Genomic DNA, 19,159 nt, shown 5'->3' on the forward strand with positions numbered 1-19,159 from the left:
CTATGGGTGTCATGCAAGTAATATGATTCTTTTACTTATCTTCCTGTTCCACTTTTTCTTGAGGATCTTGAAGCTCCCTGTTTATTGATCCTAGCACAATTCTCGTCAGAGTTCCAACAACATTATTCTTGCTGTTACATTGCAACAACATTATTCTAACTTATTGCCATCAAGTTCTAATTTTGATTCATGTGTGTCTTCCATGTGTTTCAGTGTAGGGAAGAGATCCTTCTTGCAGCCTGAGCTCGTCTCCTTCAAGTTGGATCTGTAACATCTCTTATTTGCAGCAGCCTGTTCTGCACTATGTTGGATATCATCCAAGTCTGCTTGAGTAATTGTTCCCCGTTTTCTTCTGAACAACTGCCGGATATCTACCTCTTCTTCACAGTGACCATGTGAATGATGGAGAGCAGCTTCACTTCCTTTTAAGAAGGAACTCAAGAATACTTGATGCTCGTTCAAAGGAAGGGGCATGAGAGCTGCCATCAGTTCCTGCAACACATGGGTTGCGTCGCGGTAGCAGACGTGTGTCCAAGAGGTGCTTCTGCTCTTGAGAGCTTCATCCAGCTGCCATTTGCAGAAACAGGAAAAGAGATCAGATGAGAAACCTGTACACACACACCGACCACTTTCGTCTTCTTCCTCCAGACACTAACAACAAAGTAGCAGAGGTTGTCACAGAGAGAAAAGGTGAAGAGGAGTTTCCTGTTCCAGGCGGTAGAAGAGCTTGTTGGCGAGGAGGGTGAGAGCCTTCTTGCGCTCTTCTCCGGCACTGGCGATCACCTGGTGGAGATCACAGTACAAGAATGTGGACTTGAGGCGAAGCTCGCTGCCCGTCAGCTCCCACCCATCCTTCTCCTCGGCATCGATCAGATCGTCCTCCATCGACAGCAGATCGACCGCGCACTTCCTGATCCTGTGCACACATCCCTTCCTTTGCATGCCTTCCATCGACTGCTCTTCCTCCTTGCCTGCTCATGCACACCGCAGGATGAAGGCACAATGCGAGCGGTCACTTACTGCATCACCGTGGCAACGGACCACTCATCGTACCAAATGCTGCACACACACAGACTCTTGTAGTATGTTCATAGCAAGGAGGATGTCACCTACTGTCGCAGAGACGATGAAGAGAAGAATTGAGTTGTTTGCTGGGCACGATCAAACTAGAAAGTGGTAACACAAGAGCTGCACATTGAGGAGTGGGTTGGGGTTTGAGGTTAAGAGAAGGAAGAACGAGATGGGAATACTAAGAGGTGGCTATGCTTTTTGCGGAACAGGACAAGGTTGCCCCTTTAATGGAGGAATAGATTTCAGCATCACAAGCACAGACAATAACGCAAGAAAGAGTCAGATTTGCAGTAGAAATCCTGACCTGAAACCAATCATGGAAACATGGATCAGAGCACGAGGAGAGGAAGATGTTGGCCCTACCTGGCTTGTCGTGTTCTTGTAGCCAGCGTACATGTGTCTCTCACTCTATATCTGATGTCGGGGCTACCCAACTCCTGGTGATCGTATGAAGCTGTGCGTATAGTGACGCACGATCTATGATTTGGCCGCTCCAAGCCTCTGCTCTGCAAAGCAACAAAAGACCTTTTTCTTTGGATGAACAGCGTAAGGAACAACGTGTCTCGTCATCTTGATGCCACGGTGAACCAGTGCGCTGGGGATTCCATTTAGTAGCTGCTGCAGAGGACGCTGGCGATTGCATTGGAAGAGGAAGAGGACACGACGCTCGATCCGGTTCCCAGCCCGATGCAAGATGGGCTCGAGCCCAATAAAAATGGGCTCGATCTCTGCCCCCGCAATAGGACTACAACCTTTCGCTTGCTTTTTCCCCCCTTCGGCTTTCGATTCGTCGTCTGTTTCGTGCGGCTTGATTCTTGAGAAGCGAACTGATTTGCAGGTAAATTTAGGACAAACGTTTCCACCTTCCTTGAGATTTCGTGATTTTTCTTCCTTTTCGCCGCTCTTGGAATCTGGAATCAGGGTTAGGGTTTATCGTTCTGGGTTCCTTTGGACCTCCCTCTACGGCTTCGGATGACACCCGATTCCTAGGGTCGTCCTCTGCGATTTCATGTGGTAACTGTGCTACTTTCGAGACCCATCTCGACGAAGTAAAATAGCTTTTCTTGTTTGATCTTTCGATGTTATTTTCTTGGATCTGTGCTTTCGAGCTCTTCGGTGATTGCGCTGCCAACTTGGTATCAATCATGGCAGAGTGAATGAAGGTAGTACTCTCAGAAGCAAGGAGACCGTCAAAGGGAAGGGTACTCATGAGTCATAGCTTCTTTTGTGCCAGCCAGTCTATGGCTCCAGAAAAAGGATCTGACCATGAGATCTCTGGTTGAAGTTGGTCGAGCAATAAAATCTCAGTAAATGATCATCTCCTGATGTAAGTTGAATAAACGTGTTCTGTACTATCTCGCTAATTGATGTCTTACACTTCCAATTTGGATAAACGATTGCTTAGATTCGATCCAGCATGCGAATTTAACTGCCTTTTCTCTACCTTGTTGGTCTTAGGCAGTGTTGATATTTGACTTGGAAGAAAGCAGATGACTGAAGTAGTCGATGACACTGATGCCGGAAAGAGAAGACGTTTGCCCATTTGGATGGCGAGGGCAAGCTACTCCGGTGAGAAAAGGAATTATGGGGCAGGAGATGGATTGCAAGATGCTGGTTCCGAGCCAAGGTCCACCGCCAGAACGCAGAAAAGAAAGCCAGCTCAGCCTGTCGACCATTTGGATGAGTTTGAAGCGACTCGAAGGACCATTGCTAGACAAAGAAAGAGAAAAGCAAGTAGAAGAAATGTCGGCCAGGACAGTTCCTTGAGTAGCAACGGAATAGGCGAGACAAAAACTACAACAGAAGAAGAAACTGAGCAAGGCGAAACAACAGTCGATAATGCGGCTAATTCCGTAAAGATCGAAAGCAGGAAGTCTAAAAAAAGGTCCAAAACCAGTGTGGTTCCTTGCTCTCCAGCGAGTAGCGAGAGCGAAATCGAGCTCACGGTTGAAGACCTGGTGCGGATTGCGGAAGAGGTAATTGTCATAATGTTTAGTTATTTCCTGTAAGCACTGATGCATCATTGTATAGTTTGTATCTGTTTGTGAGCTGCGGAATGCCGTTTGCCGCATTGAATCCTTTTAGTAGCTATGTCGACATCCCGAGTTACCAGCTATGTCTTCAGTATTATTGTTGTCTTGCACACTGCACAAACCATGCGTGGTATTAGTATCATCTGGCTCTCTTGCTTTCTGAATTCTACCATATTTTTTTTGTTATACTTCAAAACTATTCTCTATTTTTTTGTTGTTGTCATGTTCTTAGCTGGAATCGTATAACATTTGTGTGCTCATTACTTCTCTATCATCTTATTGCAGTATGTAAATGCTGACCGGCAGAAGCAACACGGAAGATCGACTGCAAAGGAACCCAGATCAGAAATGGATCCTCCATGCTCTTCAGATTCCTCTGTGGTCATCGGAGGAGCAGGTCCTGGCCAAACTGCCTGCCCCAGCCTAGCATTATCAAGATGCACAAAGACTTCAGGCCCCAATTTTCCCGAAGCTACTCCGCGAACAGGAGATGCTGCTCAAGATATGTTGGATCTCCTTCTGGGTCCTCTCCTCAAGAAACCTACATCCGAAGAGCATGAGAACAGAACAGTGGCTACAGAAACTATGAACTTGACCCATAAACCTAGTGAGCCATCCACCACGACCAAGGCAATCTGGAAAGAAGAGGTGCTGCTGACTAAAAGGAAGAGCAGCTTGAAGGATAAGGTGGCCATGTTTCTTGACTAGGTGAACTTCTTTCATTCATGGTACCTTGTCAATACATTGATCACGTCAACCAACCTTTCTTTCATCTGGTCCTTTGTGTTATGCTCTTTGACAAGGTCTGAACATTTAATGCTAAGATATCAAGTGACGTGTCGATACCGTTCAATATAACCTATCATTAAATAATACTGGTGTAGTCGAGGGCGGCATGCTTGCTCATTGTTCAGCTCCACAGATCTGCGTGCTAAAGAAGAAGAAGAAGAAGGGCAGAGTGCACGCTGAAGCCATGATAGCCGTGTCTTTTAGCATGACATATGACTAGGGTTGCAGCGGACGGGGTGACCCACGCGGTTGGCTGATGAAGGCGCATCCCAAGTCACGGCTCGCGGCACGGCGGAATCGACGGCCACGTGGCGCTGCACTTTCCCTATTAGACACGACGGAGATTGGGCTCGCTGTGCTACGACGAATCCTGGCCCCACCGTTCACCTCTGATAATTAAATTCAGCCCCTCAACCACGTCAGTGAAAGCCCCGCGAAATCTCGCCCGACACCGACAAGGGATTTCGGGAACCAACTTGAGGCCTCGACGCCATCGTCTTCGTTGCGGCTACCCTGGGCCCACCCTGTCCTCGAATCACAGGAGAGCTTAGGCACAACTGTCACGTGACTGCAACGTTGTCATTCTACGAATTCGTCCATATCAGGTGCTCGGCACGTGGTCAGACCCTTTGAAGGATTCATGAGAAGGCCGAGTAAGAAATGTGCGGAAAGGTTTAGAAAAGTTGGACTTTGACCTTCTCTATTTGGGGCCCTGCCCGATCTCCCCCCCCTCCACTTCCTCCTCTCTCTCGGCTATAAACCTCTCGACCTCGCTCTACCTCGATACCGACACGAACGAGGCCAAGCAAACCTAATTCTTCTCTGAAGCCATCTCTCCGAACCCAATCATGGGAGAAGAGGACGCCTCTATCTCCTCCTATCCACATACCCATCCCGTGGATCGCCCCCCAGAACCAGCCGCAGGGGATCATGGGCCGGCGGTGGAGGACCCGAAGGAGGCTTCCGGCGAAGATCGGATCGAAGGGGATAGTAGTGCGTACCGGAAGGAGGAGCGGCTCGTAGGTCCGCCGTCGCACTTGCCGCAGCCGCAGGCGCCGCCGGGTCTCACCAAGGCGCGGTCCACTGGGCCGGATGAAGAGCGCCGCCCCATCGAACGCTCCGTCTCCCTCAACTCTACCACCGCTGCCGTAGACGTCTCCGCGATCGGGAAGTACCTCCACAACCGGGGCAGCGTTTTCTCCGCCGCCATCGCGAAGCGAATCTCCTCCCTCAAGGTGCCCCCATCCGGCGACGGCGACTGCGGGCCCAACGGGTCGGTAACCGAGTTCCGCCTCTCGGGACTCAAGGTGATCGTACGGCTCAAGGGCGAGAACGAGCGGGCGGAGGCCGAGCCGGAGGGCGGCGAGATCAAGGGCCGGGTCAGCTTCTTCTCGCGCTCCGGCTGCCGCGACTGCGGCGCCGTCCGATCATTCTTTCGTGAGCAGGGCCTCCCGTACGTGGAGATCAACGTGGACGTGTTCCCGGAGCGACAGCGGGAGCTGGTGGAGCGGACGGGGAGCTCAGCCCTGCCAGCGATCTTCTTCAACGAGAAGCTGCTTGGGGGGCTGGTGGCGCTCAACTCGCTGCGTAACAGCGGGGAGTTCGAACGGCGGCTGCGGGATATGGCCGGGGTGCGGTGTCCGGATGCGGCGCCGCGGGTGCCGGCGTACGGTTTCGACGACGAGGAAGAGTTGCGCGGGGAGCGGCCGGACGTGATGGTGGCGATGGCGCGGGTTCTGCGTCACCGCCTCCCGATCCAGGACCGGATCACCAGGATGAAGCTGGTCAGGAACTGCTTCTCCGGGAGCGACATGGTGGAGGCCATCATCAACCACCTCGACTGCGGCCGCAAGAAGGTAACGCCTCTCCCTCCGTGATCGATGCACTCTCTCGTCCATTCGATGAGGATTCAACGCCCAAAGATGACGAATACTGTCCCGAGAGGGTCACATGGGTGAGTTGGGGTTGGGGGGCACACGGGAGGAGTCCGTTAGGAGGTTGGTCCCACGGTACGCATCGGACGGCGGGAATGACGGCACCGTGTCCGGACACGTGAGGCGCGGGTGGGCGGAAATGGGAGAGGAGCGTGATTCGGTTACGAGGCACGAGTGGACGTTTTCTTTGGGTGCTTAAAAAAAACGTTTTTCCACCGCATTGAATCGACGGGCAAATTGGGGCCGTTAGATGTCTTTATTTTTCGTGCACTATTCACATGGTGGGTTCGGGTGGGGTCGTCGAGAACGAGCTTAACCGGTTTCTTGTCCTGTTGTCCGCAGGGCGGTTTTTGGGTCCTTCTGACCTTCCGAGGTGTTAACATCTTGCGAGCGAATTCAAAGATTGCTCCATAGTAGCTGTAGATGTAGTTATTCAGTCTGTTTCTTCTGCTTTTAAGATTCTTTTTTTGATGAATTAGGACTGATGAAGGAGATTATAAGATTAATTTGATGGAAGTAATTTTCACGAGTTTGCCATAGAATTAGAAGGACTAGTTGTTAAGATTTGAAGTCCATCCGTTGGGAAGAAAAAAAGAGAGGAAAATATCATCTTTTGCTCGGATTGTGCGTCATCCATCTTGAGTAGCTTTTGACTAAATCAATCTTGCCTTACAGCACAAATGACGTTTCGTCCTCATCTTAATGCAAATGCCCATGCATGATGCATGCATTAGAGTCATCTTATCTTTTTTATCTCATTTGATTTCTGCCCTCATACGTAGAACTAACGTAATTTCCTGCTAAGTTAATATGGCAGTCCAGAAGAATGATTTATCGACCAATTATTGCTTTTTCTAATCCTGGGTTTGACTTTTAATTTTTGGAGACAGCTAAATCTCCTTATTCTTGTGACGCTGAAAAAAGAATGGTATTCATGTTTTTTAACCAGAATTGGTCAGTGGATTAAAGAAACACGAACTAATTTCATAGCTTGATTTGATAGATGTCCCACTTGATCTAATTTTATAGAAATAATTTTATAATTTTATAGTATCACCACTTGATCTATTTGATACATTACTAATGTTCTTTTTCAAGAAATATAATCTACGCTGGTGTTTAGTTTTTTGATATGGAGATCCTCTTTTTAGATGTTCTTTGGAGCATTTGTATGCTACAGTCAACATGAGAACATTATGTCTGTTTATAGATCTTTGTTCTATTATCTACTCTTATCATCATTGTGTACCAAACTTGTCTGCATTTTGACTTTCTTTAGGCCGTGGAAATCGGTAAAGAGCTCGCCAGGAAGCACTTCATACATCATGTATTTCGGTAAATCCTACACCGTATCACTCTGAGATCCTTTGGCTCTTCGCGGTAGACTGATGAATTAATTAATGCAGGGAGAATGACTTTGAAGACGGGAACAACCATTTCTACCATTTTCTTGAGCATGAACCAGTAATTCCAAAATGTTTCAACTTTAGAGGATCAACAAATGACAATGAACCCAAACCAGCTACCATTGTCGGCCAGAGGCTAACTAAGCTAATGACTGCAATACTTGAAGCCTATGCATCCGATGATAGGCGTCATCTGGACTATGGCCGTATCGGTGCCAGCGAGGAGTTCCGTAGGTACGTTGACACTTGGTTTAGCTGTTACAGATCAAACATAGGGTGTAATCAGGTCTCTGTTATCTGATATTGCGATGAACCAGTGTATTAGAGTTGAGTGGTCTATTCATCCTGCGTGATCTACCTTAGATTATACTTACACTAAACTTAGTTTAGCATCAAAGATTTAACTACAGTTATATATATGACATGTTTCCTTTATTTTTTGGAATATTGAGCAGATATGTTAACCTGGTCCAAGATCTTCAACGGGTCGACATTTTTGGCCTGTCAGCTGATGAGAAGTTGGCCTTCTTCCTGAATTTATACAATGCAATGGTCATTCATGCCATTATCAGAATCGGCCAACCTGGAGTGATCGACAGGAGGGCTTTCTACACCGACTTCCAGTATATAGTTGGAGGCTATCCTTTTTCGCTTTCCTCCATAAAGAATGGCATCCTCCGTTCCAACAGAAGGCAGCCTTACTCCTTGGTCAAGCCTTTCAGTGCTGGTGACAAGCGATTAGAGGTACTTGCTTGGCAATCCCGCCTCTCTCCATGCATATTTGTTTCCTGGTGATGCCAGCTAAAATCTAGTCTATTGCAATATTTTTAGTTGGCTTCCACAAAGGTGAACCCTTTGATCCATTTTGGTCTATGCAATGGAACCCGTTCGAGTCCAACAGTGTGGTTCTTCTCTACCGAAGGGGTTGAAGTAGAACTCAGGCACGCTGCAAGAGAGTTTTTCCTTCGTGGCGGGATCGAAGTGGATCTTGAGAGGAGAGTTGTCTATCTCACCAGGATTATTAAATGGTGAGTCTTCTTTAATCTTAGTAGAATATCGCTAAGATTGTTGCAGTTTATTGTTAGCTATAAACTAGCAAGGCCTCTTTCCAGTATAATATGACTACTACCTTGAGATTAAGTAGAACAAATCTGATCATTTTTATGGACCATTAGGTGCCCATAGTTCTCCAGTTTTGTCATTTTAGTAATGCTTGTGTATGGTAAACTTAATTCTCCTTAGGGAAATCCATCAAATTATATGGACCCTCGAAGTGACATGACATTAGTCCACCAAAAGAGTCACTTTTGCTGTCTAAAGTCCAACCTTTATGCTTCGGAGACTATGAACTTCAAATGATTAGGTGACGTTTCATTGACTCGCTCAAGGTTTATGATACAGGTACGATGCGGATTTTGGAGAAGAAAAAGATATCCTTAACTGGATATTGAGCTACCTCGATGCAACTAAAGCTGGGCTTTTGACTCATCTTCTGAACGACGGAGGTCATATCAACATATCCTACCAAAACTTCGACTGGTCTCCAAACTACTGAAGAGTCTCAACGCCCCAACTCCACTTTCTGACGTGAGAAGGTGCTAATAATATTTCTTGAAGGTTTTCTAAAAGACCAAGCAAATGGCAGATAGACACGAGATTGAAATGTGTAGGTCGCAGACTATAGTTATATACACATGTTGTATGTAGAACCATGAATCTCACTCATAATTACCAATAGTCGTACTGGTAGTGTTGGAGTGTTTGATCGTACAGGCCACCAGCACTGTGTCACTCATGCTCATGAAAGCTGTAGTAGTGCTTGTAAGAATGCAATGTGGTGTTCTACACATGCGTCTATTTGTTGGATTACTGTAGGATCTGTGTTCTGAGACCCAACTTATGGGATTCTTATGCCAAATAATACCGTAAAAAGATGATAAGGAACTTATGGTGGGATCAAAGTCGATGCTTATGTGAGATGATAAAGAATCTACTACTATCTATATATATGCTACATCTGTGTATAACAAGTAAAGAGATTTTTCCTTGCTAAATTGATGGTTACAAAATTGACACTGTGCAAAGTAGATTTTTTGGTCTTTTATATGAACAGACAAAAATAGTATATATAATAATTTTTTGATCTAATTTTGTGTTTACTATTTGATATTATATACAGAAAGATATATTGAAATAAAAATAATTTTTTTCTCAAGCCGTATAAGGAGAAAAACCTCCTAGATAAATGATATAATTGATCATAGATAAATAAATCTCAACAATTCACATTGACAATGGTGTATCGAACAAATATAATTGATCATAGATAAATAAATCTCTTTATCGAGGCTCCATATTGGGTTTTTACTAAACTTTTACTCAAATAATAGGTTTGCATTATTGGGTTTAGTATTTTATAATTTAACTTAACAAAAATAAAAATAAAAAATGAAAAAAAACGATAGGTCTGTCACAATTTTAGCATCTCTTTTAGGAATATGGTGTCTTTAAATATGATTTGTATATTATTTATTTATTTTGTATAATTGATCATAAAATCTTTCTTTTATTTGTTGTTAGTTCAATATTTTGATGGGGTCATGCAGTACAATTTAATTAATTTTAAATTTTGATTGTATCTAATATCTTATTATTTTATTTTATTTTATTTGGGTTGCTAACTCAACGGTAGAGTACTAGACTTTTAAGTGTGACTATGATATTTTACACATTTGGATGAAGCAATAAATTCGTCTAGATTATTAGTAGAGTCTATAAGACCACGATTGATCCTCAAAGGTAATGAATGGAAAAAAAAAATTATATATCATAATAAAAAAATTCTTATTTTATTAAAAAAATATAAATTATAAAATAAAAGTGGAACTTTGAGTTTATCCTTACTGGATCGTTCCAAAAATAAAAAAAATATTTTGGAAGGGAAGGGGATAAAACAAATTCACATTTATAGTTGGGTCTAGTGAATAAATGGATAGAGCCTATGGTTCTAATTCTGTTAAAACCAAAAAGCAACGAGCTTATGTTCTTAATTTGAATTGAACGATTACCCCATCTAATTAGATGTTAAAAATAGACTAATGTGGGAAAGGGTGAGTTCTCCTGTGCGTGGACCATTGATTCTTTTTTTTTTTTTTTAATGAATCCTAACTATTTTTTATTATAGATTAGAAATGGATGTATAGAAGAAACAGTATACTGATAAAGAGTATAAATTCCAAAGTTAAAAGAGCGATTGGGTTGCAAAATTAAAGGGTTTGTTATCCTCTTGTAATTATAACGAAGATAAACAACAAAGATAAACCAATTGGATAAAAAAAAAAGAATAAAAAGATTTATTGATTGGACTCCCTATTTCCTTTTCAGGATATATATTTTTATTACTATTATATTCTATATACATAATAGAATACGAAATATCCTATTTTGACCATTTTACAGTATGTATTATTTAATAACCCAAGAAATGCCTCCTACCCCTACTACTTCTAAGCGAAAATGTAAATGGAAGAATTACAAGGATATTTAGAAAAAGATAGAATTACAAGAATATTTAGAAAAAGATAGATTCGGCAACAATACTTTCTATATCGACTGTTTTTTTAGGAATATATTTACGTATTTGCTTGTGATCATGATTTAAATAGTTTAATTTTTTATGAACCAATGAATTTTTTGGGTTATGACAATAAATTTACTTCAGTGTTTTGTGAAACGTTTAATTATTCGAATGTATCAATAAAATTATTTGATTTATTTAGTTAATGATTCTTACCAAAATTGATTCTTTGGGCATAACAATTATTTTTTTCCCTTTTTTTTTTTCCATTCTTGCTGCAATTAGTATCTTCCGTTGAAGAAAAAAAAATACCAAACTCTCATAATTTACAATCTATTCAATCAATATTTCCTTTTTTAAGGATAAATTATTACATTTAAATTATCTATCAAATATACTAATACTTCAATCCTGGATCCAGGATGTTTCCTCTTTCCATTTATTGTTGTTCTTTCTCTACGAATATTATAATTGGAATAGTCTCTTTACTCCAAAAAAAAAATTTATATTAATGTTAAAAAAAAAAAAGACTATTTTAGTTCTTATATATTTGAATGTGAATTTATATTAGGTTTTCTTCATTAACAATCTTCTTATTTACGATTAACATCTTTTGGAGCCTTTCTGGTGAATCTCAGATTTTGATGATGAAATCAATTGATTATGTTATGATCTCGTTTGAGTGATGCAAGACTAACTTCAATCATGGAAAGATAAATCGATTGAAGAAGGAAAATCAGACGTTGGGTCGAAGAGCATCATATCAGAAGATTAGACTTCAAGCTAGAGGACTGGTCGACATGCCAACAGGAGAACATCGTGTCATGAGTTTAGGTATCGGGGCAGAAGGATCGGACATTGCGCCAAGAAAATCAGATGTAGAAGGTCAATATGCTGATGATCGGGTAATACATTGAAGGAGAGGATGATGAATCGAAGGTTCGGACAAAGCACCAGATGAACCAATGATATACCAGACAACATAATATTCATGTTTTTAATTTGTTATGTCTTAATCAAAGTAGGTTAGATCATAATTGAGTTGATTTTGAGTGTAACCATCACAATTTAATTAGGGCTCATTAGGCCTGATCTAGGGTTGAGTTAGGCTTATTGGGAGGCTCATTTAGTGACCCATATATGTGTCAGGCAGTGGTACCACCAGAATAGGTGGTGGAATTGCCTGTAAATTGGAAAAGCATGAAATGTACTTCTTCTAGAAGATCTGGCAATAGTACCATCAGTCTTAGGCATTGGTACCGCTAGTAGCCCGAAATCCCAGAGATTTAAATTTTGGTTTCATTTTTTGAAGTCATTTGAGATCTATAAATATCCCACTAATTCCTACTTGGGTAAGAAAAAAAAAGAGTCGAAAGAGGAAAAGAATCCTTCTGAAAAAAGAGTTGTAATCTCTATTAAAGTGCAGAGTCTCTTCCTCCTATTTAGAGGTCTTTCTAAGGGAGGAGTGAGCACTTAATATAAAAGAGAGAGGTGTAAGGATTCTCTTTTGAGCCTATGAAAAGGAGAAAGAGTTGTAAAAAAAGTATTTGATCTTCACATAATGAAAAAAGATCGTTAGTGAACATCGGTGGCCTCGACGAAAGAGGAATCGGGAGTGAACGTAGGTCACGACGATCGAACCACTATAAATTCGGTGTGCATTTTTGTTTTGATTTTCATTGTCATTACTTATTGATTCAATTGTCTACTACTCTCACTTATATTTTAAGTTAAACGTATTTTTGATACGGGTTTGATCGAATGAAGTTTTCAAATCGACGTAATTTTACGAAAGCACTAATTCACCCCCCCTCTTAGTGTCATTTTTTGTCCTAATTATTGGTATCAAAGTCAAGTTTTTCTCAATTGGTTTAACACCAGAGAGAGATTAAATAGCTTTTGCTGACAATCTAGAGGGTTACTCAATTACTCGTCCTTCTATGTTCAATGAGACAAACTATACATATTGAAAAACACGAATGAGAGTTTTTTTGCTTTCTGTATATTTTAATTTATGGAATGTGAACGAACTTAGTTTTTAAATACTCTCTAAACCTATGAATGAATAAAATGATTTTAAGAAAAAAAAATATTTTTATTAAATGCTAAAGCTATGAATGCTTTATTTTATGCTTTGAACAAAATTGAGTTTAATCATATTTCAATATGTGAAACTGCACATGATATTTGGCATATACTTGAAATTACTCATGAAGGTACAAATAGAGTTAAAGAATCTAAGATCAATCTTTTGATCCATAGTTTTGAATTGTTTCAAATGAAACCAAGTAAAACCATTAGTGACATGTACACATGTTTTATGGATGTTGTCAATAGTTTGAAAACACTTAGTAAAAGTTTAACTAATCTTGAACTTGTTAATAAAATTTTATAATCTCTTCCTAAAAATTGGGATAAAAAAATAACTACTATTCAAGAAGCAAATGATTTGAATTGCTCATAGGGTCATTAATGACCTATGAAATGACTTGTATGATACATGATGAACATAAGAACAACCTTCCAAAGAACACGAAGGATATAACACTTAGAACAAAAGAAGACTACTCCAACAAAAGCTCAAAGTGATGATGATGACTTTGAACTTCTCACAAGAAAATTTAAAAAATTCATAAATAAAGAAACTAAGTACAAAAATAAACTTAAAAACGATACAATAACTTGCTATGAATGTAAAAGGCCGAGGCACTTCAAAAGCGAATGTCCACAACTAAAGAAGAAGATGCTCGCACATCAAAAGAAGAAAAAAACACTCAAGACGACTTGGGACGATCAAGTGCATCGAAAGACGAAGAGCAAACCAATGAAGGTGAGGTAGCGAACTATGCTTTGGTGGCTTTCGACGACGAGGTATGTAACTCACCTGAAATGTATTTACCTTACAATGAATTACTTGATGCATACAATGATTTGTATGATGAATTTAAATTAGTTGGTAAAAAATATAAATTGCTAAAAATGGATCATGATTCTCTCTCTAGTAAATTTAAAAAATTAAAAATGAGCATAATAATTGCATGTTAATACCTTAAACTAAATATGAAGAGTTCAATTCATACAAAAAAGAAAATATGTTATTATAATAAACTTTAGAAAAATTTAATATTGATAGTAAATTATTAAATATGATCCTTACTAATAGAGGTCATATACATAGAAAAGAACAAATGAACTTTGTGAGTAATACTCAACAAAAGATAACTACTTTTGTTAAAGGATCCACATTGCATGTCGCCCCTAAGGTTAAGTGTAATTTTTGTGGTAAACATGTCATTTTACTTATAAATATTTATTTAAAAAGTATGACTCACATAAATTAGTTTAGGTTCCTAAAGAAATCATAAATGACTTAATGCTAATCGACAAAATAGATAGATATAATCATAAAAAACCCAAAGTTAAATACCTAGAGCAAACTCACCTTTCTTGTAGACATATCTATAATCGAAAGCTAGGAGCAAAAGATAAAATCTTGATAGATGCTCAAGGTATATGACTCGAGATCCTACACACTTCATAAAGCTCACTAGTTGAAATAATAATAATAAAGAAAAAATCATTGGCGTAGGAATTATTTGTAACAAATCAAATCATTTGATTAAAGATATTTTTTTAATGTGTTATACTTTTGATCTTTGTCACGATGAAACTTGTTCTTCGATTTTAAATGATAATGCATGGATTTGGTATAAAAGACTATGGTATACTTATATGAAATTAATCACATAAATTGAAACTAAAAAGAGAATGCATTTTTCTTGAAAATTTCTCTATCCTATCGAGTTTTCAATAAGAGATTAATGAATCTATTTATGTTATTTTTTATGAATATCTTAAACTATGAAAGTGATTTTGATGATTTGAATTTGAATGAGTTTTATCCAAATCATGATCTTGATGACTTGGGATTTTTTATGCATGAATCAAGATCTTTTACTATTTGATCTCCCATGTTTCTTTTTATTATTTACTAAAGAGGAGAATTATCCAAATGAATCATAATTTTTCTTTTGATTTCTCATCATTATAATTTGATATTTTTTTTATGAATCAAGATCTTCTATTATTTGTTCTCATATGATTCTTCCATTTTACTAAAGAGAAGACTTATCAAAATAAGTCTTGATCTCTCAATATTCACAACTTAAGATTTGTTTACTTCATATGACTCCTTTGTATTTATGATATCTATACCCGATCATCAAATTGATCAGTCTTAATATAAAATTATCTTGATTATTAATATTTGTCATGATTTAAAAATTGATGTAAAGGGAAAATAATTGTAACATTATATTATTCCCTTCTTTCTAACAATAACAAAGGGGGAGAAAAAATTGCTAGCTTACACACTTCAAGAAGAAGCAAAAATGACTGAACTTGTATATCTCAAGAGAGAAGCAAGAATTGCTAGGTTATCTCAAGTGAAGCAAAAAGTGTTAACTTTCATATCTCAAAGGGGAAGCAAAACTTGCTAGCTTGCACATCTATAAAGAGAAATAAGAATTACTAGCTTGCACAAAAATTGCTAACTTGCATATCTCAAAAAATTGCTAGCTTCTTTTTCGTTGATGACAAAGAGGGAGAAGTAATGATGATTTAAAAATATTAATGTTTTGGTATTATGTATGTTATGCCCAAACTAATAATGATTTTATATTTTAAAAATATGCATGATGATTTGGAGTTATGCATGCAATACTTCAACTTATGATACAAGTAATAATTATGTTGATATATTGTGTTGCATATTATCACTATGATTTATGATTGAAATCATTTCGATTTGAATTCAACGTTTCTTTCAATATGGCATATAGATAGGGGGAGTTTAGTTAAACTCCATCATTAATTGGTTGTCATCATCAAAAAGGGGGAGATTATTGTCTCGAATTTTGATGATGAAATCAATTGATGAAGTTATGATCTAATCAACATTTGAGTGACGTAGGACTAACTCCGATCATGGAAAGACAAATTGATTGAAGTAAGAGAATCAGACGTTGGGTCAGAGAGCATCATGACAGGAGATTGGATATCGGGTTGGAGGACTGGTCGACGTGCCAGTAGAAGGACATCATACCATGAGTTTGGGTATTGGGCCAGAAGGATCGGACATTGTACTAACAATACGCCGAGGGTTCGAACGAAGCGTTGGATGAACCAATGACATATCAGACAAGATACAATTCATGTTTGTAATCGGTCGTGTCTTGATCGAAGTAGGTTAGGTCGTAATTAAGTTGATTTTGGGTGTAATCATGTCAAATCATTTAAGGGCCCATTGGGTCTAATTTGGGAATGAGTTGGGCTAATTAGGAGGCTCATTCAGTGACTCATAGATGGGTTAGGTGGTGGCACTATCAAAATAGGCGGTGGAACCACTTGTAAGCTAGAAAAGTATGAAAGGTACTTCTTTCGGAAGACCCGACAGTGGTATCACCAATGTCAGGTAATGATACCGCCCGGACATAGTCTCTAGATTATGTCAAGTAGTGGTATCACCCAATGTCAATTCTATAGGTAGTAGAACCGCTTATAAGGTAAAAAAGTACATTTCGTATTTTTTTCAGAAGATTCGATGATGGTATTGCTAGTCATAAGTGCTCTACAAGTCAATCACGTGAGTACTGGCACATGTTACTTAACACGTAGTCTTTTTGCTTATTATTATTATTTGACATTTTATCACTTTATATTACATATTGTTTGAATATATTGTGATATCCATGGATTTGTGCAATATGAATCAGATCGTGATGAAATCACAATAAGGACTGATTCACTTTTAAACACAGATTCTAAATAATCTCGGTTATAGGTTACTCGAGAGGGACATCGAGAAAATCGGACAGACTGATGTGCTGTATACTCATCCATATGATGGATGTAGTTATTGGAAAATCTTTTGGGGGGGCGACATCACATGCGCAGCGAAAGAACAAAAACAAAATCCCCTATTTCCAAAGAGATATTCGTCGTCGTACGAAGATTAGTGCACAAAAATCCACGAAACTTAAAATTGCGTATAGAACAGATTGTGTTACCTAAGGAGATCGTATATCCCTAAATCCTTGTAGATCTCTAGGAGATGGTGAAGGAGGTCAAGCGTCATCCTTACTAGCGATGATCCACATAATAGGGTTGTGACGACTCTCCTCCAAACTCCAGGCCTGCTTTGAGGTAGAGAGGGAGAGGAGAATATGAGAGGCAAACAAAGGCTCTAGCCTATGAACCACTGAATCCCTCATATTTATAGAGATATCCTGTTAACTTAACCCTAATGGATCCTCCTCTATTGGGTATTGGATCTTCATCCAACTACCCAAGCCTATTAGATTAGTGGATCTCTATCCAATAATCTCTCATGGGCTTTTATTTGATCTCGTTCATGGGATCTAATAATTCAGGGGCTTATTGGATATCCAATAAGATAGGGGCTTCGGCGGATATCTCATATCCGAACCTCTACTCACCGCAACGCCTACCATATGTGTGTGACCCTCTAGACCCAATATCAAGCTAGTCATGAGTCATACCTATCAGAACTCCTTTTGGCTCAGTGAATTATTATCTCCATAATAATTCACTCGACTCATCGACTACGGACGTACTAGGCCACTACGCCGTAGTCCCCAAACGATACAAGGGAATCCAATCTATTGGACCTATCTTTCCTCAATTACCATATACCTATAGTCCATCATCCATCTAATATCCCAGAGACTATATACCGGGCATGGTGCTGTTAAACCCATACTCCGCCTCTATGGTCGAATCAGCAATAATATCTTGCTTGGAACTTTTCCAGCACACTGCTCCTCCATTCAAGGTGCACACATACCCCGAATTTGACTTGCTATCATCGACATCAGATTGAAAACTTGAGTCAGTGTAGCCTTTAATCCTAAGGCTACTACATCCATATACTAGTAAAAGATTCTTAGTTCTTCTCAAGTACTTAAGGATACACTTTACCGCTTTCCATTATTCCAAGCCTGGATCCGTCTGATACCTACTCGTGACACTCAGAGCATGCGCTATATCAGGCCTGGTACATAGCATAACATACATGATATACCCTATCGTTGAGGCATAGGGTATTCTATCCATGTTTGCTCTTTCTTCAGGAGTCTTTAGGGACATACTCCTAAAAAGCGATATCCAATGTCTCATCGGTATGAGACATCTCTTGGAATATTTCATGCTAAACCTTTTGACAATGGTTTTTATGTACCTGGATTGGGACAAGCCAAGCATCCTCATGAATCTATCTCTATAGATCTGAATCCCAAGTTATAGGATGCTTCCCCTAAGTCCTTCATGGAAAAATGTCTAGATAACCAAACTTTTACTGTGGATAGCATTCCTACATCATTCCAAATTATTAGGATGTCATCCACATATAACACAAAAAAGGTTATAGCGCTCCCACTTATCTTCCTGTACACATAAGGCTCATCTTCGTTCTTAACAAAGTCATAAGATATGATTGCCTTATCAAATCTTATGTTCGAACTTTAAGAACACTTAGAACTATTGCTTGATTGAGCTATTGGTGTTCTTTCTTTTCTTCCAAATTCTCTAATGTTGAAGTAAAACTATAAAAGCTGAGGAGTGAAAGGTTATGTGACATTTTTTGGGATCACACTTAGATTGACTAACTTGGTGCCCTTCATGGTATATACAAGATTGTCAGATTCAGGATTAAAATCTCCCGGTCTATCCTACCAATTCTTTAGTTGAATGTCTCAATAATTTACTAATTATCTATATAAAATGTCGAATTGATAAGATCTCGATATAATTTTATGTCGGTTATTAATTCAGACATGATCTATTAATCTATATTCTTAATAAAAATCAACATTAATGATATTAAAATATTAGAAAATGTTTTCGAATTAGATTATTGTTGCAATATGCGGGCGTGATCGATGCTTGCGGAAACAGATGGATCGGATCGACGTGGCGCTCGGTGTCCTCCGCTCCCTCCGAGTACCTCATGATGACTTGAAACCCATTGTCGACGGCGATCGCCGCATCATCGACTCGATGACATGGATGTTGCTGCATGGTGCGGGGGACAACCGCGACATGAGATCGACGGCAACTCTGGTCTGGAAGTCCGTGATCGAGGCAGCTGATTCTCGAGTATTAGAGCAACCGAAGCCCGATTTCTTCCGAGCTGTGTTATCGCTTGTCCGCGATCGGATCTCTCAACAAGCAATCAAAGCCGCGCTGCAGGTCCTGCTACATGCACGCGGATGGGGAAGAAATCGGATCAAGATAGTAGAGGCCGGTGGAGTGAAGGAGATCGTGGAGCTT

General features: G+C 39.7%; 2 protein-coding genes and 1 long non-coding RNA gene across 5 annotated transcripts; 2 read left to right on the forward strand and 1 right to left on the reverse strand.

Moving 5' to 3' along the window:
• Positions 1-7: 7 nt before the first annotated feature.
• Positions 8-1,560, reverse strand: LOC108953661 (uncharacterized). The gene is made up of 2 exons (XR_010489327.1): positions 1,435-1,560; positions 8-1,293 (listed from the first exon to the last, which is right to left on the reverse strand). It is a non-coding gene; the product is annotated as an uncharacterized LOC108953661 (long non-coding RNA).
• A 130-nt stretch (positions 1,561-1,690) lies between these two features.
• LOC103994471 (uncharacterized) lies at positions 1,691-3,876 on the forward strand. Of its 3 annotated transcripts, none has more exons than XM_009414812.3 (4): positions 1,691-2,120; positions 2,224-2,398; positions 2,534-3,047; positions 3,390-3,876. In XM_009414812.3, the coding sequence occupies exons 3-4, from the start codon at positions 2,562-2,564 to the stop codon at positions 3,810-3,812; spliced, it is 909 nt and encodes a 302-aa protein (XP_009413087.2). In that variant the 5' UTR covers positions 1,691-2,120; positions 2,224-2,398; positions 2,534-2,561; the 3' UTR covers positions 3,813-3,876. The 3 variants fall into 3 exon arrangements, with proteins under 3 accessions (XP_009413087.2, XP_018686306.2, XP_009413088.2); XM_018830761.2 differs by having other exon boundaries at positions 1,691-1,909; XM_009414813.3 differs by having other exon boundaries at positions 1,691-2,398; positions 2,530-3,047.
• A 699-nt stretch (positions 3,877-4,575) lies between these two features.
• LOC135619166 (uncharacterized) lies at positions 4,576-9,082 on the forward strand. The gene is made up of 6 exons (XM_065120894.1): positions 4,576-5,749; positions 7,107-7,162; positions 7,234-7,467; positions 7,689-7,977; positions 8,065-8,261; positions 8,635-9,082. The coding sequence occupies exons 1-6, from the start codon at positions 4,742-4,744 to the stop codon at positions 8,786-8,788; spliced, it is 1,938 nt and encodes a 645-aa protein (XP_064976966.1). The 5' UTR covers positions 4,576-4,741; the 3' UTR covers positions 8,789-9,082.
• Positions 9,083-19,159: the final 10,077 nt, after the last annotated feature.

This window comes from Musa acuminata, chromosome BXJ2-8 (assembly GCF_036884655.1).
Source record: "Musa acuminata AAA Group cultivar baxijiao chromosome BXJ2-8, Cavendish_Baxijiao_AAA, whole genome shotgun sequence".
Taxonomy (NCBI): Eukaryota; Viridiplantae; Streptophyta; class Magnoliopsida; order Zingiberales; family Musaceae; genus Musa; species Musa acuminata.

Coding starts and splice junctions, on each gene's coding strand:
- LOC103994471 (XM_009414813.3), top strand. CDS start 2,562: ATGACTGAAGTAGTCGATGACACTGATGCCGGAAAGAGAAGACGTTTG. Junction 3,048..3,389: donor TGGTGCGGATTGCGGAAGAG/GTAATTGTCATA, acceptor ATCTTATTGCAG/TATGTAAATGCTGACCGGCA.
- LOC135619166 (XM_065120894.1), top strand. CDS start 4,742: ATGGGAGAAGAGGACGCCTCTATCTCCTCCTATCCACATACCCATCCC. Junction 7,163..7,233: donor TTCATACATCATGTATTTCG/GTAAATCCTACA, acceptor TAATTAATGCAG/GGAGAATGACTTTGAAGACG. Junction 8,262..8,634: donor CTCACCAGGATTATTAAATG/GTGAGTCTTCTT, acceptor TTTATGATACAG/GTACGATGCGGATTTTGGAG.